We start from the raw sequence: 23,219 nt of genomic DNA on the forward strand, positions 1-23,219 counted from the left end.
CAATAATGCCCTTGGTGTGAAACTATCACATGAATTCCAATAGTGCAGTATCCATTACAAAGAAATGAACTATATAAAATTGCCGAGGATTATCCAAATCCACTATGGATTATGTCCTATGCACATATCTTCGGAAATTGACGACCTTCTGCACTCGATGGCTAACTCATGAGGTGGATTCCAGTCCCCGCCTTAACTAGATCCATACCCGAAGCGTTGCATTGGAATTATATCGAGACATTTCCTATTATTGGGCTACAACTAAATAACACGGAAGTCTGACATTGCAAGTAGCCTTAGCAGGTGTATAAATGTCATTTATGTATACTAGGTTGCGCCAATCCCCGCATAGGTTATACGTAGAGCATATCCACAGAATAGACATGTGGATCATAAACAATATTTATTCTGTTGTCCATTTTTCTGTCTGGGTAGAAGTGGGAGTATATCCATGGATCTACTCCGTACCTAATTCAAAGTTATCAAGATCTTAGATTGCGATGTCGCCACTATTAATACCCTCAATTCCCATTCTAACCGAGGTCTACCTAGGTAAGCTCGAAAGCCAACACATGTATCTAGTCACATTCTCCAGTGCCTGCCTACCTTCTTGGCGTATGCAGTAACAGATTCATAACAGAATAATTGAATTGGGGCCAATTGCTCGAATAATCATCCAAGTCAGTTTCTCTGCGTAGCCATTGGGGACAAAATATATATTTGAACATCCAATTACCATGATAGTTTGGCTTGGGTGTTTCGAGAGACTCCTCCAATGTTTAGCCTTATCATATAAAACATATCCATAAATAGACATAAGCAATCTAAAGAACAATGGAATATCGCATGAACCGACTGCACTCGACCGTCATGACCTTAAGACTCGGCCAATGACACACATCCAGAAAGTGACAACCATTCAACCAATCAGGGGCCACCATTAGAGATCAAGTCAACTTGGAACGGGGTCAATCGGATGATGACTCAGCACCCGTATAGCTGCCTCAGGCGTCGACACCACACCACCCGCAAAATCCTAGAGGCACTTCACACCTCCCCTTCCCGTCCCCATCCACACCTCTCCCCTCACCATTGCTCCTGTCCGGTCCACCGTGGTCCCCTTCTAAAAATGTCGTCCCTCTCCATCTTCCGCGTGGCGACCCGCGCCGTTCGCCCTACCGGCTTCTTTAGAGCTCCCCAATTGACCCGGTCCCGGATGCAGTCCCCAGTGACTCTGGCCGCCGCCCGCGCCCACAACTTCGGTACCACCGCCATTCGCCGCTCCGGCCACGAGGATGAGACATACGAAGAGTTCTCTGCCAGGTACGCCCCCAATCGCAAGCCATTGAGGCCGGAGGAGTCGGACAGAAGCGTCTTGCATCTCCATGTTAGGCGCTTCCCGGAACGAACATCGGCAATCGTCTGGACATGATAGGGGCGTCCCATGCTGACTGTGTATCCCAATGGCAGATTCGAGAAGGAATTCGATGGTGTGCAGGACGTTTTCGAGCTCCAGGTATGACTATCTCGACTTCACCCGAGACATATTGATCGGCATGCGATACATGGCATCAGCCACACCCGTCACTTCAACATGCGGCTCCTATATCCGCACCAATCCAACAATTGACTAATGCATATCCTTTGCAAACAGCGCAACCTGAACAACTGCTTCGCTTACGATCTCGTTCCCTCCGTCGAGGTCCTCACTGCCGCCCTCAAGGCCGCCCGCCGTGTTAACGACTTCCCCACCGCTGTTCGCGTCTTCGAGGGTACGCTTCCACAGCATCCCTTATTTGAGCACTGGTGTATTTCGTCGCTGAACCCAAGCTAACGTCACTTCGTTATTAGGTGTCAAGGCCAAGGTCGAGAACCCCGACCAGTACAAGCAATATCTCGAGTCTCTCGAGGGTCTGCGCGTCGAGCTGGGCGTCGCTCTCCGGGAGGAGCTCTACCCCCAGGAGGCGTAAATTCCCATCATCAATTCTACTTTTACGTCAATTTTCTCTTAAACAAACAGTACCCCCCTCGCATGTTGTTTATCCAGCACTGTTTGACTGGCTGAGGACTCGGTCAGGTCGAAGAGAAAACTGTATACATACTTTAGAGATCTCTTGTGTTGTTAGTGCTGCTGTTGTCTGGAAAAAGGTCCTCTGTGCCTTACTTGGTTGGTGCTTAATCTATCTTGATTCCATCTTGTTCAGCCATCTTGCATTGTTGTATTATCAACCGCTCAAGTCAGTCCTCAGTCCTCGACCCTCAATCCTCATTCCTTAATTATCAATTTGCCAACACTTGGTTTACGGAGGACATTTCCTCAACATGGTAGAATAGCCAGACAGGTCTGAATCTCGGTTTGTTCCTAAATAGCAAATATATCACAAAATGACCTGCGAAAGCAGGCCATGGGGCACTAGACAAACAGAGCCTCCAACAATGACCATGCGCAATCGATATAAGTACAATGTAGATAGGTCTCCGTAGCTCTCTAGGAGACAGCAACATGGCCGAAAACGAATTTCGTGACAAGGAATTAAACCAAAAATAGGAAAGAAAAGGGAACACAAAATCATCAATACACACAGGTATGTGTCCGCTCAAACGCCGGGTACCAAGCCACTGATTTTCAGTAATATAGTCATAGGGGTATGCAAGGTGATGCAAGGAATCGAGTCATGAGGCACTGTCCAGAATGACAAGAGACGAGAGAACAGATCAAACGAGACATCATGATAACTAGTGCGTCCCAACATACTTGAAGTAAGTAGGTCGGCAATCCTCCTTGGCAAGGAAGTCTGCGCCTTGGAAGAACTGGCCCGCTTTGCAGCCGGAGCACTTGGGAGAATTGGGGCAGTTGAGATACGGGATGTGGTTGTACCCGATATCACGGAACCTAGTGAAGATACAAGTGAGTGAGGGTTCCAAAATGAGAGAAAGTCCATATGACTTACCAGTGGACGTTGGCGGCATCGGCGAAAAGACCAATGCCAAGGGAGTGGACGGGAGCATCACCCCAGCGTTCGTAGAAGAACCCACCGGCGCGATCCAGGTGCTGGAAGTAGGCCTCGTACTTTTCGCCGCGGAAGAAGTCGAGATCGCCAATTTCGAAGTTGGACCAGAAGTGGCAGGTGGAGTATCCATTGGCGCCCTTGGTATGCTCCGGACGAGCCACGTCATCCGTAATCCACTCCCACATGTTGTTATCGCTGAGGTACGACGGGTTGGCGGCGAGGAATCGCTGAGTCTCGGGCCATAGGGAGGGGATACTCTGTGGTGCATCGTAGAGGTTGATGGTGAAGCCGTAGGTCTTGTTGCCATCCTCCATGTATCGGAACACATCGTAGTCGACATCGCAGAAGAACTTGACATTGGGCTCGATGCGCCAGTAGTAGCGGTAGCCTGCAAGGGCTGGGTGTTTGTAGAACATGCCGCTATTCCAGCGACACATCTGGTGATAGGAGATCTTGGAGCTGTACTGGATGTCTTGTTCCTCCAACATCTTTGCGGACTCGTGGAAAAGGTCCATATTGATCCAGTCCGGGACATCCCAGTGTTCCTTTGGTACAGTTTCTGTATCTAAAGTTAGGTATGGTTCCCTCTCGTTCTAATCCGACTGGAATGCATACCATATTGACACTTGGCTTTGGTCATTGCCTGAGTCTTCTGCTTGAACTCATCGGTGAAGGGCACATCGTTGAAGAAGATATAGGGATAGTTGAACTTTTTGTTCCATGTTCGCTCCAGGTCACTCATTGTCGAGAGCAGCTGATCCAGCTCCTCATTGCGGACGAGGGTAATAAGCGCAGCATTGGTGCGGGCCGATTGTTCGCTATCGGGGGAGTAATCGTGTTCTTCGGCTCGCCATAAGTTTCCCACAGGTTCTCCGGTTGCTATAAAAGTAGTTAGTATGGCATTTAGGGTGCGATGGTTGTAATAGGAGGCGTGGCAAGAAACTGGGGTCACGCACGATCTACAAGAGGATCCTTTTTCATGCCATGGGCCAACTTAGACCCTTCTTCAGAGGAGCTTTGGTGTAATTGGAAGACAAGAAATAGACAAAGAAGAATGCATGCCGCACCCAGCATGCGAATCGGTCGCGCGATAGCCATGATGGTTGTGTTTGCTTAAAGGGGGAGATGGTCGGAGGGAGAAAGGCGCGCATAAGAGTGGCCATCTTACCTCATCGGGACTAGTGTCATCCAAGCAAAACATCACTCTTCACTTTATGTTTCTTCACTTCTTGACGTCTGGAGGCATCTCGATGTGATTTAGACCTTGGATCTTGGATAAGAGCCTATGTCTGAAAATGGCTCTCGCGGCTGATCTAAGTACGCTCATCGATGCCTTGATCACTTCAGTTGCTAAGATATCACCGGACCACAAGGTAATATATTGGTTTTCCATTATTCTCGTCTCATCATGCATGGTGTCTAATATATACGTAGGGGTCTGCGCGTGTCCAGAGTCTGAAGCGTCGTGTACAAGGTGGTCTCCGAACTGGCTCTCATACGCGCACCGACCAGTTCGCGGTCGCCAAGCAACTCGAGGGACTACAGGAAAAGTTTCAGATCTTGAATAGAGATGAGCTTGCGGAAGCACTTCACATTCACCTTGCGGAGTTGGAGAGCAATCGAAACCCCTGGCTCCCAGAGATCCTGAGTCTCTTACTGCAACTCTCAGATCGCCCCGCTCTGTTGTCTGCGGTCAAACCTCCGGAGGAACGGGCCAAGGCACCAGAAGCAAAGGAGACTCTTTCTTGGTCAGAACTTAGAGCAGATGGGACGGCATTCAGTGACGAAGAAATCTGGGAACAGGTAGACTTTGCTGGCGACTCATCAGATGACGACTTTTCGTCCGTTGTCAGTGATGTATCTCTTCCAAAGCACAGGCCTCAGTCCGCCACAACGGTGGATGACGAGTACATTATCCCAGATGACACTTTTGTGCCAGCAGAGAATGGGGATCTTATTGCCTCTTTAGAAAAGGCTCAATTCTGGAGAGCCGAAAATCACCCTTCGGCAACCACCTCGCGACTTATCACAGAATCTCAACTTGCTAGAGAGACTATCTTTATGCTTCAGGGCCTTCCGACCTCCATTTACGTACGTCTGGACGATGATTTTGGGGTAGATCGAAGATACGCACTCGAACATTCATCCAGCGAAGCCCTGGCATCGCTTTTACAGTGTTTCAGCGAGATAGGCGCCAAACTCAACGATGTACGGTCTTTCACTAAGCTCCCACAGACAATTCCATATATGCAAACATTTTGCCGGGGTTTAGAAGATCGTCTTCTTGAATTTGACAAAGTCTTATCTCACGTTCAATGCAAATACCTTTCCGCGGGGTCAACTATCAGTCTCATCCAGCTTCTTGCTGACGTTCGTCAACACTCTCACGAGCTAGTATTGCTCGCAGAAATGATTGCCAAGCTAGGCAAAGACTCGACTGATCAACCAATGTGCTGTCTTGATTCGCTATACGATTTAATATGCATGCTTGAAGCCCTTGGCGACGAAAGTTCGTCTCAGCGCCTAGCAGGGCTATTCTTTATGTGTTTCAAAACATATGCAAGCTCGATCCGACGCTGGATGGAAACAGGTCAGGTCGATGTTTCAGACAGCACTTTCTTCGTGCGAGCCAATCGTGAGAATGGGGATCTACGAACTCTTTGGCATGACTGGTTTATACTTGATACGGGTCACAGGCAGCAGAGGATCCCTCAGTTCCTCGAGACTAGTGTCCAGAAAGTCTTCACGGCGGGGAAGAGCATGGTATTTCTACGCCATCTAAATGCTCTACCAGACATTGAGGCCATGAGATTCGAGGACCTCTATTCCTCTTCGCAATTACTTCCTTTTCCCGCATTAGTAGAGTCTGCTTTTGAAAAGCTTGTGGATGTGGACCATTCACTCAGTGCTAGTCTATTACGCACGGAGCTCGACCAACAATGCGGATTATGGAGCTCCCTTGACGCTCTTCAGCATGTCTATTTCGCCAAAGATATGAGCGTCGTCAGCATTATTGACGCCAAAGTCTTTGAGTTGATCGATCGGGGTCGTTCATGGGATGACAGGTTCCTACTCACTGAGATATCAAGGACGGCTTTCAGTTTAGTACCCGTCATTGACACATCAAGGCTCCTAGTGCGGCCGGCTAGTACCCCGATGCGGGTTTCTCAAGGTGGTCATCGAAGCGTGGGGATTTTTGGTTCGATAACAATCGACTATGGCCTCCCATGGCCCATTGCAAACATAATCACCGAGGACGCAATACACACTTACCAACGAATCTCGACCTTCCTGATGCAAATCAGACGCGCTAAATATGCTATTGTGAAACAGCGTGTGCGCGACGCCCGCATTACCACACCTGACGACAATGACACATTGGTGCACGCTCTACATCACAACATGCTTTGGGTCCTTGATTTCATCTACGGCCATCTGACCTATCTCGTAATATCCACCGCAACCCGATCTCTACACAAGGATTTATCTGGCGCACAAGATGTTGATGCCATGATATCCGCCCACCAATCTTACATGTCCTCTTTGGAAGCACAGTGCCTCCTCTCTGAAGATTTATCACACATCCATGATGCAATTATCAATTTCCTAGATTTGTGCGTTCATTTCGCAGATCTACAAGCCGCGCACTTGCTCGGCGACGAAGAACAACATATGGAGAATCCGCACACAAAGAAAGAGTTCGAAAACGAGTTCGACTCCGATGATGATGATGATGATGATGACGATAACGTGAACCATGAACACACACTCACAGTCTCATTTCATGATTCGACCTACAGCCAGCAGCTGAAAACGGTCAACAACCACTTCAACCATTTGACAACTTTTGTCACAGATGGCTTGAAAAATTTAGCTCGTGCAGATGGGCTTCAAAGTTGGGAAATTCTTGCCGACAGGCTCGAATGGAGACGGAATTGGCGCAGGCATTGATACACGATACAAATACCCTTTGGTTTCCAGCGGGCGTTGGCGTTACATAGCTCAAGAATTGACGTAGCTTAACAATTGGGATAGCTTAATAGGCTAGAAATGACACTAAGTAGTGGAAGATGCAATAATGACTTTTTCGACTAAATTTCTGTCTCAAACTCAAACGGCCAACCAATCCGTTTTGGCCCGGGGCTGTAAACATCTATGGATGCTAACCCCGTCCGATTGGAGCCTGGTGTATGATCTGCGCTCTATTATTTTGCGCGAAAAGCCAATTGCTCTGAAGGTTGGGCGGCCTCTTGCTCCGAAGGCTGGGCTGCTGTCTCTTGCTTGGCGCCCGGGAAGCGAGAACCTCTGTCCTTAACCTTCTTTACCTTCTTGTGCACAACTGGTGGCGGGTAAGCCTTCAATGTAACCTCCTGCCATTCAGCGGAGGCTGCGTAGGCCGCCTGGATAGGGGCCATAAGGTCGACCATACCGGCCGAGACAGCAGGCTTAAGCAGTTGTGGAGTCAACTATAACGGAGTTAGTTAATGATGTAACCCTTTCGAGATAGGTATACATACAATATCAGCTCTGTAAGCGTCTTGCAGCTGCTTCATATCGGTAAAGACCAGAGGTTCAGCGTCCTTACGCTCGACGCGGAATTCTCCATGGCCCTTGAGGACCGCTGCGGGCAATAGAATGTGTTCGACCAACGAAATCACACCGTTGTCTTCGACGACCTTAGGGATACACTCTGCCTTCCGAATTTTCTTTGAGATGGCCTCGGCAGGGTCGAGCAGGTCGATTTTACTATCTTATCGGGGTTTAGCATTCTAATAACTGTAATAAGAGAGGGGAGTGCAAATACCTGGGTTATCACTAGAGCTCATCTTGCCGGAGGATAATGAGGCCATCATAGGGTTTAGAAGATGCGCGCGCTAGACATAGGTAAGCTTCTTATAGTCAACGTTATAAGACCCGGATTTTGCCCCTAATCTCCAAAAGACGGCGGCAGGTGCGGTGCCCGGGTGCGAAGCCAAGTTGAAGGGTGAAAAACTTACAACACGGTATCCAAGTTTGGGGAGCCACTCTGTCGCAGCGGTAAAGAGCTTCCTCTGATCTACTCCTCCAAGCTGAGCATCACAATTCAAATGTTGTTCATCCAGAACCTGGAGAACTGGGTACAATAGTCTGGTGGACGGTTAGTATCTTACGCAACCCGTATAGGCCGAGAGTGTATAGGCCGAGAGTGATCAGATATCCATACCCACTCAACGGAGCATTCATTGTCTGCTTTACCACTTCTGCCCCTGCCTTCTTAGCCTGACCTTCGGAGATCAGAGAAGACAATTTGTACACATCGAATACATACTCGGGACTCTTCTGGTACGAGCTGCCGAGCACGAAGGTGAGCTTTTCAATGGGAACCCCGACGGCCTGAAGGATAGCGGTGATAACGTTTCGGTAACTGTTTATCTCAAGCGGTTTGGTTAGATCGGGATCTGAACGAGCCATTCCAAAAGGTATGCACTGACTAAATCGCGCGATTCTCCACAAGCTCGAGTGGCGCCTTTAACTGTTTACCTCAAGAGGGTTGGTTAGATCAGGATATAAACGAGCTAATTACTCCAGAAGGTATGCGCTTACGTTGTCGAGGAAGGCGTGGACATCGGCCAGGAGAATAACGACATCACAGTCTGCAAGTAGCAGCTGGGCAATCTTCAGCGCTGGCACAAAGTAACCAATATGAGGGCGACCGGTTGTCGCTGTACCCCAATAGATCCTAGGAGCGCGTCCTTCCTTCAGAATGTCCTGGATTATCTCTGGGTTTAGAAATTCTGCGAGGTTCGAGTTGATCTGTAGCAAGTTAGTATTTGAAGTAAGAAGAGTTTGCGCGGGTTCTCACTAGATCGAATTTTGTTTGCGCCGCGGAATCCATGACGGGCTGAAAAGCAGGAGAAAGAGAGAGATAGAAAGAAAGAGCGTAAAAACCACGAAGCCAAAAGCACAGAAGACCTGGAGAGTTGTCCAAAGGAGATCTCGGCAAAAAGCAAAAGGTGGGATGACTCAGATGCCCCTCTATCTCCGCTAATCTCCATTCCTTCTGAGTCTCGGAATCCTTCCGTTCTGCTATCTATGTTTTGTTGATATAACTGCATGGAATTCATATTCATATGGAAATATTATTGATCAATTTTGCTATATACTGATTTGGGAGGTCATTTTGGCATGTTATTTTTTCTTAAACTCCAGCATGACAAAGAGAATATGGACAGGAACTTGGAACAAATAAGGGAAAAAACGGTTTAAAGAAAAAGCTTCGTAAATAAGAACTAAAAATTCTAACCAACCCAGCGTCTGGCGCTGTAGAAGACACGTCCCCAAGGGCCAATCTCGCCCCAGGACTCGGCGTTCGGAGGCAACCAGCTGGCGATACCGTTCAGGACAGTACGCTCAGGGTGAGGCATGATGGCAAGGACACGACCATCGGGGCTGCGCACACCGGCAATACCCTCGGGACTGCCGTTAGGGTTGAAGGGGTACTTCATGGTGGGCTTGAGGGTGGAATTGTCGACGAATCGGACGGGGGCAAGACCCTCGCGAACGAAGTCGGAAGCCGAGACGCCCTGGGAGTTGGCGAAGGAGGCACGACCCTCGCCGTGAGCAACGGCAATAGGGAGCGAAGTGCCGTCCATGCCGTGGAAGAAGACGCTGGGGCGGGATGGGTCGGGGTCGGAGATGCGGGCCATGCAGACACGGCCTTCGTACTGCTCGCTGGCGTTGCGCTCGAAGCTGGGCCAGTAACCCGCACCAGGGATCAGCTCCTTGACACGAGACAGGAACTGGCAGCCGTTGCAGACACCCAGGGCAAAAGTATCCGGACGCTCGAAGAACTCCTGGAACTCTTTGCGGGTGTTCTCGTGCAGCAGAACGGACTTGGCCCAGCCCTGACCGGCACCCAAGACATCACCGTACGAGAAACCACCGCAGGCAGCGAGACCAGCGAAGGTGGAGAGAGACACACGACCGGAAATAATATCGGTCATGTGAACATCGACGGCGGAGAAACCAGCGGTGTTGAAGGCAAAGGCCATCTCAGCTTGACTGTTGACACCCTGCTCACGAAGGATAGCAACGCGGGGCTTGTTGGCGAAGGGGGAGTATTGGGAAAGGCTAGCCATCATGGGCAAGGCCTTGTCCTTCGGATCGAAGGTAGGGTTCCAAGAGAGACCGGGGTTGGCGTCGTCAAGGATGTTGGCATACTCCTGCTCCGCGCAGTCGGCATTGTCACGAATCTTCTGCATGTGGTAGGAAGTCTTGGCCCAGGTCTGCTGGAGGCTGGAACGGGTGTTGCGGTAGATCAAAGAGGCCTTGTGGTAGATGGCAAGGTTCTGCTTGGGCTGTTCAGAGACACGTCCAATCCTGTGGATCAGACCTGGAGGAGGACCGCAAGTGGCGAAGCATGAGCGGAACTGGATCTCGTGCTCCTTACGGACCTGGAAGACAGCACCAAGCTCTTCGGTGAAAAGGGTTTCAATGACATCCTTGGTGTTGAAAGAGGCACAGATGTTATCGAGCATGATCTCAACACCGCAGCGACCGGCGAACATCATCTCAGCAAGAGTAGTCAGAAGACCACCATCGGAGCGATCGTGGTAAGCCAAAACAATTCCGGCTTCTTGAAGTTGCTGCGTAGCATCGAAGAAGTCTCGGAAGAGATCGACGTCGCGAACGTCAGGGCACTCGGAACCGACTTCATTGAAGACCTGAGCAAGAGCCGATCCACCAAGCGTCTTACGACCGAAGGAAAGGTCCACAAACATGAGGACAGTCTCACCAACTTCTTCGAAGCTACGAAGAGCCGGGGTCCAGGTTTTGGTGAAATCGCCAACCGGCGCGAAGGCAGAGATGACACAGGACATGGGAGCAGTAACCTCCTTGGCCTCATTCGAGGCCTCATCCTTCCACTTCATCTTCATGGACATAGAGTCCTTACCGACGGGAATGCTGATGCCAAGCTTAGGGCACAGGTCCAGACCGACAGCCTCCACGGCTTCATAGATAGCAGCGCCCTCTCCAGGGTGGCTACCGGCAGACATCCAGTTGGCAGAGAGCTTCACTTGGCTGAGACGATCCACAAGATCGGAAGCAGCCAGGTTCATGAGCGACTCAGCAACAGCCATACGAGCAGATGAACCAGAGGAAATGAGAGCCAGAGTAGGCTTTTCACCCATGGCGAAGGCTTCACCGGTCTTCATACCTAGGGCCAAGGAGGTGGCAGTAACTGAGACATCCGACACGGGTGTCTGCCACTTGCCAACCATCTGGTCACGGGCTGTCAGGCCACCGACAGTGCGGTCGCCGATGGTGATCAAGAAAGACTTAGAGCCGACTGCAGGCAGAGACAGAACTCTGTTGATAGCCTCGCCGACAATCTCCGTCTTCGAGGTGAGAGAGGGAAGATACTTGGTGAGGCTAGAGTCCACGGCGGGCAGCTTCAGCTTCCGCGAATCGACAGTTCGGGTCATGCGAGGAGTCTTTCCGAAAAGCACAGACAAAGGAAGGTCAATCGGGGCTGGGTACTCCTTGGACTCTCGATCAAGCAGAATGAGTCTTTTTTCCTCCTCGGACGAACCGCCACCACGACCGACAACGGAGAAGCCACAACGCTCACGGTGAGCGATAGCAGTGAACTTGTTCATGCTCTCCTCGCCAACGGCCATGACGTACCGCTCTTGGGCTTCACAGCACCAAATTTGCATGGGGCTCATGCTACGGTCTGCGTTATCGATCTCACGAAGCTCGAACGTAGCTCCCAAGCCGGAGTCATGGATCAGTTCAGGAAGGGCGTTGGACAAGCCACCGGCACCAACATCGTGGATGAACTTGATGGGGTTGTTGTCTCCCATGGCCACGCAGGCGTTGATAACCTCCTGGGCTCTCCGTTGAACTTCGGCATTGCCTCTCTGGACACTGGCAAAGTCGAGCTCCGCGGATCCTTCACCAGAAGCGATACTGGAGGCAGCACCTCCTCCCAGACCAATAAGCATGGCCGGACCGCCAAGGACGACAAGGAAAGCACCGGGCTTGACAACATCTGGGTGTTTGATAGCGTGTTGGGGGCGAACAGTTCCAACACCACCAGCGATCATGATGGGCTTGTGGTATCCTCGCACTTCCTTTTCGCCGTTGCCCACATCAATCTCGGTGAGCAGAGTGCGGAAGTATCCACCAATGCAGGGACGGCCGAACTCGTTGTTGAAAGCAGCGCTACCAATGGGTGCCTCCAACATGATATCCAAACTGCTGGCAATGTGGTTTGGCTTACCGACATCGAGCTCCCATGGCTGCCTCAACTCAGGAATCAAAAGGTCTGACACACAGTAGCCGGCGAGACCGGCCTTAGGGCGCGAGCCACGACCGACAGCACCCTCATCACGGATTTCTCCGCCGGATCCTGTAGCCGCACCAGGGTAAGGTGAAACGGCAGTGGGGTGGTTGTGGGTCTCAACCTTGGCCAGGAAGTGCACAACTTCCTTGGTGTGCATCCACTGTCCGGTTGTCGGATCGGGGGCCCAGAACGCGGCCTCGGGGCCCTCCAGAACAGCGGCATTGTCACTGTAAGCACTGACGGTGTGCTCGGGATGCTTCTTGTGTGTGTTGCGAATCATGGCAAACAGACTGTTTGGCATGGGCTTGCCATCAATCACCCAGGAGGCATTGAACTGCTTGTGTCGGCAATGCTCCGAGTTGACCTGAGCGAACATGAAAAGCTCGACATCAGTAGGGTCACGGGCAATTGCGCCATTCGGACCATAGGCCTCAGCAAGATAATCAATCTCTGTATCATCAAGGGCCAAGCCGAGCTCCGTGTTTGCCTCTTGGAGGATTTCTTTGGGGGACTTAGTACCGCCTTGGAGGGAGATGGTCTTGAGGGGCTGGGGAGCGTGCTCGGAGAACATAAGGCTTAGCTCGGGCTCATCCTTGCTAATGATCTGAGTCATCCGATCATGAAGTGTGTCCATGTACTCCGGCTTGTAGTCCTCCGCGCTGTTACGGAGACACGAAATCTTCATACCCCGTTCGATCCGCTTGACGTATTTCTGCAGGCCACAGACGTGCGAGATGCCCGTTGCCTGGGAGCTCCATGGTGAGACGGTACCGGTTCGGGGGAAAATGTAGAAGGTATCGAATTGACCGTCGGTGGATTCGAAAGTGGGAGGGATGTCTGTGATGTCGCCGTACTGAAGCAATTGTTCGAGTACCGCACGCTGGGGCTCGTCCAAGGGCTGGGTGGCATGCACATAGTGAATCCACTGGGCTCGAACGTCCTGGACACCGATGCTGGTAGCAATAGCATGCCCCCGGGAGCGGGAAAAGGCAACGGAGCCTGGGATGGCCAGGTAAGTATCGGTAGAAGTCATCGTGAAGCAATTTGGGGATTCTCCCAATGAGTCAAGTATGACACAGGAGATAGGAATTGGTTCTCCTGGATTGAAGGAGATTGAGTGGCTCGAGTGCCTCTCTCAAGTGGACTTGAGAAGATCGCTAGAAGAGACCGGCGATGACTCTATCGCCGCTTTTTTTTGTCAGAGAAATGAGTTTCCCCGCCCTAAGCCTGATTCGGCTTATCATGTTGGATCACGTGCCGATAACGGATTTAAAGTTTGACACCAACAAATTCTTCATTCTCTTATACAATAATAGATCCATTAAACGTACTTTTTTGAAGGAAACCGTTGGTATATAAAATATAGCAATTTTTAGGCTTTCTCATCTGATTTGACAGTACTGAAAGGAGAGCGGAGGGATCGAATGGAGGAGATTGTGGGGCACCGAGTCAACAACATCGGCCGGGGAATCACCTCAGTACAATACAACATAAGCACCACAACAACCTTGAAAGGTGATTTGTTTTTCTTTGGCTTGTCAGAAGCGGTGCACAGGTACCCTCCAATTTGGTTAAGAGGAAGGAAGGAATTGGAAAAAAAAGTACACGTGTATAATAACCCCAAAAAACGAACGGAGATACCTTATTAGATCTCCACACTAGAGGCAGCCTGGGTTCGTTATATCAACTCCCCTAGCGTATTCTTCATTATATGTGTAATACTCTGCACCAGAGTTGGGGATTGCTCACAGAGAGCTGTATAACACAAAACTCCATGTGCAATGCTTGACCGGAAGATACCCCAAGGCTTTCAATTTGAAGACCAATAGATCGAGCCATTTCAATAAGTTGTGAGAACATGGGCAACTTGGTTTTTTTTATAAGCCGCCTTCGGCTATGGCAACTAGAAGACACAATTGCCAGCCGCTGGGAACCTCGATTATAAAATGGCCGAGAAGCCGAATAAAAATTGCCCGTCCTTTACTGTTGACCTTAGACCCATTTGTCTCTTGTAACTAATACCAAAGTACCTTATAGTTAATAAGAACTTTAGAGAGGTATACTTGTTTTCTAAATTCCAAGTTGTCCCTACCGAACTAGATGGCGGTAAAGCTCTCAGAGCCTAGCTTATGAACGACTCGCATTCGAGGCCAGCATAATGGTGAGGGGGTGAATCTCATTCTTCTGGTATCCAACCAAGTCCTCAGCGAATGTCGAGGGGGAAGGGCCATATGTTTATGAAGACATTAGATTTATGTACCTGAAAAGCGCTAATATCTCAACTTAAAGAACTGATGAAAAGTGACTCAAGGTATAATCGACTGGAGAAAAGCTGCCTATAAGGGTACTGGCTGCAGGGTGAAAGGACTTGCACAAGATGCCAGCATAACCAATACCGATTCGGCGTCATGCCATTCTCTGCGTCCCAGGCTCTTGCATCATGACGATATCCGGGATTTTCAAACACAGCTGGGGTGTAGATCACTCCGAAATGGTTATTTCCAATGCAGTATATGGATATTCTATGATTGCAAACGTGTTTTGTACGTGCTATAAATACTGAACACTCTTCTAAAGGCCGGGTTTGTGAATAACAGCAATGGGAAAAACTGCACTAGATAACTAGTAGGATGATATCTAACATTTGTAATCCAGATGTTGTACTTCGTACTAGGACAGAGTACAGAAGATTTCAGGAAACAAACAGAACATTTTATAGGGACAGGGGTAAACCCTGCATCAAGAGGCATGGGGAATTCTCTAAGAAATAATTAAACGTTCTAATCAAGCCCGGAAAGCCATAGTTCCACTAATTCTGGGAAAATAGGACTTGAATGCTGTATGTATCTTTGATATGTGTGGACAACATCTAGAAAAGATATCTAACCTATAGATGCATGTTAGATGCGACCCACAACCGTTGGGAAGTACTGTGCCCAGGTCTGATGTGAAGAATCTAGAACAATACAAAAAATGCTGTGGTGGCGGAGGTTTTGATTCCCAATAAGGAAACCCACTTTAACTTCCAAATATGGTAATATGTTCCGTTCTATACAGGGTTGCGGTGGAAGCAAAAAGATAATCTTGTTTAATATTTGACCTCCACCCGCCCACCGTGTCATTGGAACGAGACTTATATGTTGTATACATATGAATGTGACACTACAAGACCCCGAGGCTGAGCTGATCTAAACAAGTTCAGCATTGTTTCCGAGATCGTCTCTTCACTACGGAGTATGTTGTAGTAGATACGACTATTAGATACACACATCTTAGATACCTTTCTAATTCTATATATTGCATTCTCCTTAATTGAACTTCTCACGATGCGCGGTGGCCACAGCCAGACCCGCTTTCGCGTGATGCCAAGCTGGAACTCGGGAAAGTACCCTTGAAGAAGATAGGAAAATTAAGTATACAAAAGAAGCATTGAAGTTCTCGGGCTACGATGTGCTCAACTGCTCATTAACAATATTATTGATCGACATATGAGATAGTTAGGACATTCACGAGTGTGACGGGAATACTCTCCTTAATCCAAGGCAAGCAGCTCTGGGGTTCCACTTACCAATGTCTCAATGAGTAGAGTTACATACATGCACTGATTTAGTTCTAGAGACTTAGATAGCTAATGGAAAAATTTAGCAAGAGCTTTTTGTTTTATTCTTTCTCAAGAGGAAAATGAGGCATCTAGAATCAAGCGATAAAGCCAAGGGGTCCTCGTAGCATATTACCTGATAAGGCTAGCGCCACTATTCTCTATCAGGCAATCCATCTGCGGGCCGATATCAAAGGTTCCGCTGTAGGAAAAATGTATGAGCGTCTTCATTCACGGGCGGTTCCTGTTGCCTTTCTCGTTTTTTAAATGACCCGCTCGTTAAAAACTCGGTGCCGAATTTTACTGAAGATGATCTATAAAAGAAAGCTACCCCAGGGGGTCCAAAACAATCTATGTTGTATGACCACACGTTGCTACCCACTACAACACCTTGCACCTAGAACCACGACACTTCATACTTTTGTCTGGGTGTAGCCCCATTACCAGTCTGATATATTTCAACATGGAGGCTCCACGGTCAGACCAGGCCCACACAGATGCAACTACCCCGATGGAGGCTATCCCGACAACCTCCCTCGGGACTAACAACCATGGACCCGTACCCGATGATTACCTCGACCTACCAGTCCGCGAAGTCAATGATGGCGCCGATTTACGTGAATACATCACCGAGACGAGGACAGGTGAAATCATCAAGCCGATCAAGTCCAATGTCACTGGGAAGACCGAAGATTGGAAGATGGTGACTTTCACCATCGACGATCCCGATAACCCCAAGAACTGGTCGAAGGCCTTTAAGTGGTACTGTACCATGGTGGTTGCATTCACCTGCTTTGTCGTCGCCTTTTGCAGTAGCGTCATTACAGCCGATGTTGAGGGACCTATCGAGGAATTCGGTATCGGTCGTGAAGCCAGCTTGGTTGTTATCACGGTTTTCGTTATTGGATTCGGTCTTGGTAAGTAATTCACAAACGTGATGTGATTTGTATAAGCTCTAACCATATTTCAGGACCCATGGTCTTTGCTCCAATGTCAGAGATCGTCGGACGTCGGCCTGTCTACGCTCTGACCCTTGCACTCGCTGTTATTTTCGTCATCCCATGTGCTGTTTCAAAGAACATTGGAACTCTCATTGTCTGCCGTCTGATCGACGGAATTGCTTTCAGTGCCCCCATGACTCTGGTCGGTGGTACTCTGGCTGATTTGTGGAAGAGTGAAGAGCGTGGTGTTCCCATGGCAGCATTCAGCGCTGCTCCCTTCATTGGTCCGGCCATTGGGCCACTTGTTGGTGGCTACCTGGCTGACAATTGTGGTTGGCGCTGGCTTTACTGGATCCAGCTTATTCTGGCCTTTGTCGCCTGGGTCATGATCACATTCACTGTCCCCGAGACTTTTGCACCAATTTTGCTGAAGAAGCGAGCCCAGAAACTTCGCAAGGCTGAGGATGACCCTAAGTATACCACTGAAACCGAGCTCGATGCTCGTCCCATGGGCGAGAAGCTGCGCATCTTCCTCTTCCGTCCCTTCCAGCTTCTGTTCCTCGAGCCCATCGTCTTGTTCATTTCTCTATACATGTCGGTCATCTATGGCTTGCTGTACATGTTCTTCGTTGCGTAAGTCGTCAACATCTCTTGTCAACCCAGACTAGATACTAATGATACTTTTAGCTACCCAATTGTTTACATGGGCGGCAAAGGATGGAGCGCGTCTAATACCGGTCTCATGTTCATCCCTCTGGCCATTGGTGTGATCTTCAGCGCATGCTGTGCTCCTTTTGTCAACAATCACTACCTCAAGGTCTCTGTGGCATACGGCGGCAAGCCTCCAGCTGAAAAACGCCTGATTCCCATGATGTGGGCTTGCTGGTGCATCCCTTCTGGTCTTTTTGTCTTCGCCTGGACCTCCTACCCCCATCTTCACTGGATGGGACCGGCGATGGGAGGCTTCCTTATTGGAGTCGGTGTTATCCTGCTCTATAACTCTGCCAACAACTACCTTGGTATGTACAAAAATCACGAAATCGTTCTTGGTTCCTGTCATTGCTAACTATCTTTCAGTTGATACCTACCAGCATCAAGCAGCTTCTGCTCTCGCAGCCAAGACCTTCATCCGTTCTATCTGGGGTGCCTGCACCGTCCTGTTCACGGAGCAAATGTACGAACGTCTGGGTGACCAGTGGGCCAGCACACTTCTTGCATTTATCGGCTTGGCTTGTTGCGCCATTCCCTATGTATTCTACTTCAAGGGAGAGTCCATTCGTCGTTTCTCAAAATTCGCCTTCAGTGACGATGAGGAGAAAGCTATCAAGGCATAAATTGTTTCCAAACTTGATGTCGGGGAATTTTAGAAAGAGGAGGTAATTTTTTTTTCCTTTTTTTTCAGCTTATCCAGCATTGTCGGAATGATTTGCTGGTATGACTGATGTGGAAAAGAACATGGATGACATTGGCACGGCGTCTTTTGATATCCATTGCTTATATAATAGAACGAGTTTTTACTATATTGATAGATTCTTAATACAAAATTTGTTCAACACACATATATCATGATTATATGTACTTTTTGAATGGACCGAAATCGGTTTGATCTAGCAGGATGGTTGGATATGTTAGTGAACGCCTGATGTACGGAGCCTAAACAGCCATCAACCTCTCTGCTAGGAATTTCGCTGTCGCCAACACGAGCCCAGTCTACAGACATTAGCGTCAAATAGACGTGGAGGTAAGTTGAGGTTCTGAAATTGGTTTCCAGCTAGGAGAGTAAACAGACGGACGAGCTTGGCCCGGCGGGGATACAATCTGCTGACATAATCTACGTGATGCCCCGGCGAGCTCATCAGGACCATCATATCAACTTTAGCCTCTTTTACTTTGCCCTTTTTCCCCAACATCAAGAGTCAACACGAACACGGACACAGCTATTTAAAGATACAATACAACTGTTCAGTCTTTTCCGATCCTAATAATGGCCTCCGACGCCGCCTCCGCCTCGCCCGCCGAGCTCTACGACTCCGCCATGACCGTCCCCTCCGACTCAGAGAACTACTCCGCGAACCATGAGATGTCCTCCTCGGCGCCATCAACCGAAAGCTCACTCATGATGCTATATAAGCCGCCAAGTGTCTGGGGTCTTCTGCGTGGAGCAGCTATCAACCTCTTCCTCCCCTTCGTCAATGGTCTCATGCTAGGCTTTGGAGAGCTGTTCGCACACGAGGCTGCTTTCCGACTTGGGTGGTCTAACACTAAGGTATGTGGAATGTTATATGAGCTCACGTTGATCCTGGTGACTGATTAGCTGCTCTTCATTATATAGATCTTCCCTAACCATCGCCGCTCACATGCAGTGGGCCCGGGTGTTGAAATGCGGGAGCTTCCTTCGGAGCGGAGACGCCCTGGACTGAGGGATACTGCTTCTCTGGAATAACTTATCCATTCGAGAATGACTGCATTTACGCGGGCGACAAAACCGAAGCATATGTGATTTGGGATCGATACCTGGCTTACTGTGCACACCTAACTTTAGTGGTTGTACATAGACCTGTTGGCTCAGGGGGGGCGTTTGGCGAATTAGGATTTACATTTTGCAACCAGCTTTTGTTACAATATTAGAATATCCGAGTCCATGAATTTTTATATTTCCACATTTCCATATCCGAGTCTCTGTGCCTGTCCCTGTTCCGTAGCCGTGGTCCGGGGATATTTACCGCCCGGGCAGAAAAAGTCGCGCCGAAGAGGCAGGAGAACAACTCTTCCATACTGGTTATCACCCCATCTATAATTATCCCAAACCACGATGATGGGACCTGTTGGCCTGAAAGGGTCCGGCGCAGCCGCTGCCCTTGCACGTCAGAGGATGACCGCCATGTCCCGCTCCTCTCGATCTGTCTGTACTCCCGTTTACTCGGATTTGCAAAAACATCGAAATTGACTTGGCTTTGCAGATGTCCACCTTACGGTCACAAAGCCTGCGGTTCCCTAGCCAGCGGGGCCAGTTGAAGTCAGCACTATCCGGAAGTGCTCCCTGGCGCATGACACCAGCTGTTGTCGGCCCGGCCGCAGTCCGATTCAATTCCACCTCCTCCGACTCGACATTCCCCGAATTTGCGCTAGACGGCTCACTGAAGAACGCAGTCAACATACACGATATTACCACGATTCCGGAGAGCATTGGATACCTTAAGCAGCTTGGGCTGGACTTCGGCTGGGGCTTCACGTCGACGATGCAATGGCTTATCGAGCACACTCACATTTGGACCGGTTTGCCATGGTGGGCTAGTATCGTGGCTGTCGGTCTTCTAACGCGTGTGGCAATGCTGAGGCCCGTCCTTAGCGCATCTGAGAACGCAGCAAGAATGACCGTCGCCAAACCCGAGACTGAACCCCTCCGACACCAAATGGTCGCTGCTTCCACCGAAGGGAGATCGCAGGACGCCCAGATGGTGAGGGCCCAGCTCCAGGAGATCAACAATAAGCACGGAATCAAGGCATGGAAGTCATTGATTCCCATGTTGCAAATTCCTCTTGGTTTTGGGTGCTTCCGAGTCGTGCGAGCAATGACTGCGTTGCCAGTGCCGGCCCTAGCCACAGAAACAGCGGGATGGATCAAGGACCTGACTGTTGCTGATCCTACTTACATGTTGCCCATGATTGCTGCGGGCACATTGTGTCTATCTCTGAGGGTAAGTCGGTCTCATGTGGTCTAGTATAACTGCTATACTAACTAAAGATAATAGAGAGGTGGTGAATCCGGCCAAATGCCCGTGATGCAAACCGAAGCAGGGAAGTACATCATCTATGGTTTCCCTGTCATGTCTTTTGCCTTCATGGCATTCATGCCGAGTGCCCTACAGCTCTACTTTGTGGCAAGCGGTCTTTTTCGGCCTGGGTCAAACTTACTTGATTAACTCGGAGGCCTTCCGGAAGTGGATGCACTTGTCGATTGCTCGAAAGCCATCGGATGGGCCGAAGTACTCGGCAGTCACCGAAAACACCCAAAGCAAGGGCCTTCGCCAACTGCTGGAACGGCTTGAGAAGGAAAAAGCCGCGCAAGAGAAAGCACGCAGCGAAGTCTCCGTGTCACCCGCACACGAAGACGCGAACATCAGCTTCATTGACCGCATCTACAAGAAATTCGGGAAAGCCGGCTCCGGCCTCTCTGAATCAATCTCAAAAACCATGGGTACTGGAACGCTTGAGGAACGTCTTGCGAAGGACAAGAAGAAGCGCGCAGCTGAATACGAACAACAGCGAAAAGACGAGGATGAACTTATGCGGAGAGAGCGTAACGAAGCCCGCCGCAGGGAGCACATGCAAACCCTGGAGAACGAAAGGGCGAAGGCAAGCAAGTCTTTGAAGAATAGCCAGACGGCTGGTCGCAAACCTAACGGGCCGCGTGGCTCTCGCCGTGCTTGATCGGCGTGTGTTTATACAAACTGTAAAATATGGCGCAGTGGCATTTGCATTTTCTTTTTGTGATTTGAAGAATAGAATTTAGTTCGACCACAATCTCCATTTGGCTATGTACACTTCTTCATCTTGTTTTCACATTGGATAAAGATTCGAAGAGCCAGAAAGGAAAAGCCAGAACATACTATGTACACCCATGGCCATGGACCAGCCATGTCAAGGAAATGCAAGTCCTCTAATCAGACAACCGGAAAGCCGGTTTCAACCCAACCCAGTCCACAGCAACACGCTGCACGTGGAGAAAACAAGAAGATCATGTCGTCTGCATAGGAACCGATTGCAAGGGCAATGGCGTCTTCTCGTCCTCAACAAAAACAGCCCTCTCCAGCTTCTGGGTCATCGAAGCACAGAATGTATCCACATACGCCGTCCACAGGGCAGCAAGGAGATAGACAAGCCCGATCCAGACCGGAATACTAATAGCAACGACCCACGGCGGCCGGATAGGCAACCAGTCGTCGCGCTCGTCATCAGTCAATGGCTCAGGACCCTCCCACGGCTGACCGCTGATACCATATAGCATCCAGCAGAGCACAACACGCAGCATGGTGCCGTGGACGAGGTAGACGGCGAAACTCTGCTTTCCGAGCCAGAGGAGGAGCCTGCTGGAGAGGAAGTCTTTCGTCGAAGGGGAGAAAAAGATCGCAAGGATGATCATGTCGATTCCAAGTGCAGTGTAGCGTTTCCCGACGTTGACTTCTGGCGGGAATATATATTGGCTTGCCTTGAGCATTACGTTAGACCAACCGGCCCATTCGGGGTGTTCACCAGGGTATGAAGCAATGAGCAATCCGATAATAGTGAGCGGGATGGTGAGGAACTTCCGACCTCGCGGGTGTTTTTCTATGAAGTCTTTGAGGGCTGTGTGGTAGGAGAAGTCACTGAGGAGCATGCCGTAGATAGCTTGCATTTGGAATGTTTCTATAGAATCGGCATTAGCAATGGGTCCTTTTATCCCCCGCAAGTAGTTTTTGAATCTCATATGTTGTTTCTTCCACGAGAAACGCTTACCTATGTCCTTCGCTGCATTCTGATGGAAATACAACAGCAAGCCAATATAGACCAAAACCCTATACCGAAACTTGACGAACATGGTCGCAAAAAGCACAAGATAAACCAACATAGACGACAAAAGCAGCGGCAGAAGCGCCCACTGATGATCATCGTATGCCATATATCCCGTCGTCCAAGTCGACAAGAAATTCATCGGCAGACGAATAAGTTCTTTCCAAAAGGAATCCGCTAAATCCGGTGCTGCATATCGACACCACCAGCAATCGGACCTATTGGCAACTATAAAACCACCGAATTGCGCGACAGACCACGAAATGAATAGAGCAATTGTCGCGGGGAAGATCAGACGTGGCGGTCGACGAAAGGCGCTCTTTGCTATTGTTTCGAATGCTCCTGTTGTATCACCTGCTCGCGACAGCTTGAGTGGTTTTAGCGCGCAGACATAGCCGGTTAGGAAAGCGAAGATGGTTACGCCCAGGCGGCCTTGCCAGGGGATGCGGAGGATGGGCCATTGGAGGATTCGTGGACTGGCGTTTTCGTTGTCGCGTGGTGAGAATAGAGCATAGTCCCAGGCTCGGGCGAGATGGGTTAGCACTACTAAGAATGAGGCGATTCCTCGAAGGCCCTAGACGCCCAACGTGTTAGGTTCGTATCATGGGTTGTCTACTTTCGGAACATACATCAATCCATTTGACACTCTTTTTGGGATCTCCTTTCACTGATGGGTCCCCCGAGGACCAAGGCACGACTGTAGGTATTGTGTCTATTAAGCGAGTATATAAATGAGAGGGTTGGAGGTATTGCATTATAAATAAAAGTCAAAGATGCAAACATTCGAATAA

General features: G+C 49.5%; 9 protein-coding genes across 9 annotated transcripts; 5 read left to right on the top strand and 4 right to left on the bottom strand.

Annotated features, from left to right (window-relative positions):
- Positions 1–979: 979 nt before the first annotated feature.
- On the top strand, positions 980–2,256 carry N7519_007027 (cytochrome c oxidase subunit VI; the record flags this gene model as incomplete). The annotated part of the gene is made up of 4 exons (XM_057293803.1): positions 980–1,323; positions 1,471–1,516; positions 1,655–1,772; positions 1,852–2,256. 4 exons carry the CDS (start codon positions 980–982, stop codon positions 1,968–1,970), a joined length of 627 nt encoding a protein of 208 aa, XP_057148614.1. The 3' UTR covers positions 1,971–2,256.
- A 480-nt stretch (positions 2,257–2,736) lies between these two features.
- N7519_007028 (glycosyltransferase family 15 protein) lies at positions 2,737–4,121 on the bottom strand (the record flags this gene model as incomplete). The annotated part of the gene is made up of 4 exons (XM_057293804.1): positions 3,968–4,121; positions 3,627–3,890; positions 2,952–3,570; positions 2,737–2,893 (listed from the first exon to the last, which is right to left on the bottom strand). Exons 1-4 carry the CDS (start codon positions 4,107–4,109, stop codon positions 2,737–2,739), a joined length of 1,182 nt encoding a protein of 393 aa, XP_057148615.1. The 5' UTR covers positions 4,110–4,121.
- Positions 4,122–4,306: 185 nt separating this feature from the next.
- Positions 4,307–6,962, top strand: N7519_007029 (uncharacterized protein; the record flags this gene model as incomplete). Its single annotated transcript, XM_057293805.1, has 2 exons — positions 4,307–4,384; positions 4,446–6,962. The coding sequence occupies 2 exons, from the start codon at positions 4,307–4,309 to the stop codon at positions 6,960–6,962; spliced, it is 2,595 nt and encodes an 864-aa protein (XP_057148616.1).
- Positions 6,963–7,216: 254 nt separating this feature from the next.
- N7519_007030 (tyrosine--tRNA ligase TYS1) lies at positions 7,217–8,886 on the bottom strand (the record flags this gene model as incomplete). Its single annotated transcript, XM_057293806.1, has 8 exons — positions 7,217–7,477; positions 7,529–7,761; positions 7,816–7,885; positions 8,009–8,138; positions 8,215–8,415; positions 8,483–8,523; positions 8,595–8,804; positions 8,854–8,886. 8 exons carry the CDS (start codon positions 8,884–8,886, stop codon positions 7,217–7,219), a joined length of 1,179 nt encoding a protein of 392 aa, XP_057148617.1.
- A 403-nt stretch (positions 8,887–9,289) lies between these two features.
- N7519_007031 (phosphoribosylformylglycinamidine synthase) lies at positions 9,290–13,372 on the bottom strand (the record flags this gene model as incomplete). The annotated part of the gene is made up of 1 exon (XM_057293807.1): positions 9,290–13,372. The coding sequence occupies one exon, from the start codon at positions 13,370–13,372 to the stop codon at positions 9,290–9,292; it is 4,083 nt and encodes a 1,360-aa protein (XP_057148618.1).
- Positions 13,373–16,400: 3,028 nt separating this feature from the next.
- N7519_007032 (MFS transporter) lies at positions 16,401–18,212 on the top strand (the record flags this gene model as incomplete). The annotated part of the gene is made up of 4 exons (XM_057293808.1): positions 16,401–16,854; positions 16,908–17,511; positions 17,566–17,897; positions 17,956–18,212. The coding sequence occupies 4 exons, from the start codon at positions 16,401–16,403 to the stop codon at positions 18,210–18,212; spliced, it is 1,647 nt and encodes a 548-aa protein (XP_057148619.1).
- A 650-nt stretch (positions 18,213–18,862) lies between these two features.
- N7519_007033 (TOM13-domain-containing protein) lies at positions 18,863–19,321 on the top strand (the record flags this gene model as incomplete). Its single annotated transcript, XM_057293809.1, has 2 exons — positions 18,863–19,144; positions 19,211–19,321. 2 exons carry the CDS (start codon positions 18,863–18,865, stop codon positions 19,319–19,321), a joined length of 393 nt encoding a protein of 130 aa, XP_057148620.1.
- Positions 19,322–19,690: 369 nt separating this feature from the next.
- On the top strand, positions 19,691–21,309 carry N7519_007034 (membrane insertase OXA1; the record flags this gene model as incomplete). Its single annotated transcript, XM_057293810.1, has 4 exons — positions 19,691–19,780; positions 19,839–20,576; positions 20,631–20,756; positions 20,809–21,309. 4 exons carry the CDS (start codon positions 19,691–19,693, stop codon positions 21,307–21,309), a joined length of 1,455 nt encoding a protein of 484 aa, XP_057148621.1.
- A 307-nt stretch (positions 21,310–21,616) lies between these two features.
- On the bottom strand, positions 21,617–23,183 carry N7519_007035 (acyltransferase family protein; the record flags this gene model as incomplete). Its single annotated transcript, XM_057293811.1, has 3 exons — positions 21,617–22,284; positions 22,375–23,002; positions 23,058–23,183. The coding sequence occupies 3 exons, from the start codon at positions 23,181–23,183 to the stop codon at positions 21,617–21,619; spliced, it is 1,422 nt and encodes a 473-aa protein (XP_057148622.1).
- Positions 23,184–23,219: the final 36 nt, after the last annotated feature.

This window comes from Penicillium mononematosum (assembly GCF_028829835.1).
Source record: "Penicillium mononematosum strain IBT 11891 chromosome Unknown utg000003l:1.0-8172316.0:1.0-8177699.0, whole genome shotgun sequence".
In the NCBI taxonomy this organism is placed as follows: Eukaryota; Fungi; Ascomycota; class Eurotiomycetes; order Eurotiales; family Aspergillaceae; genus Penicillium; species Penicillium mononematosum.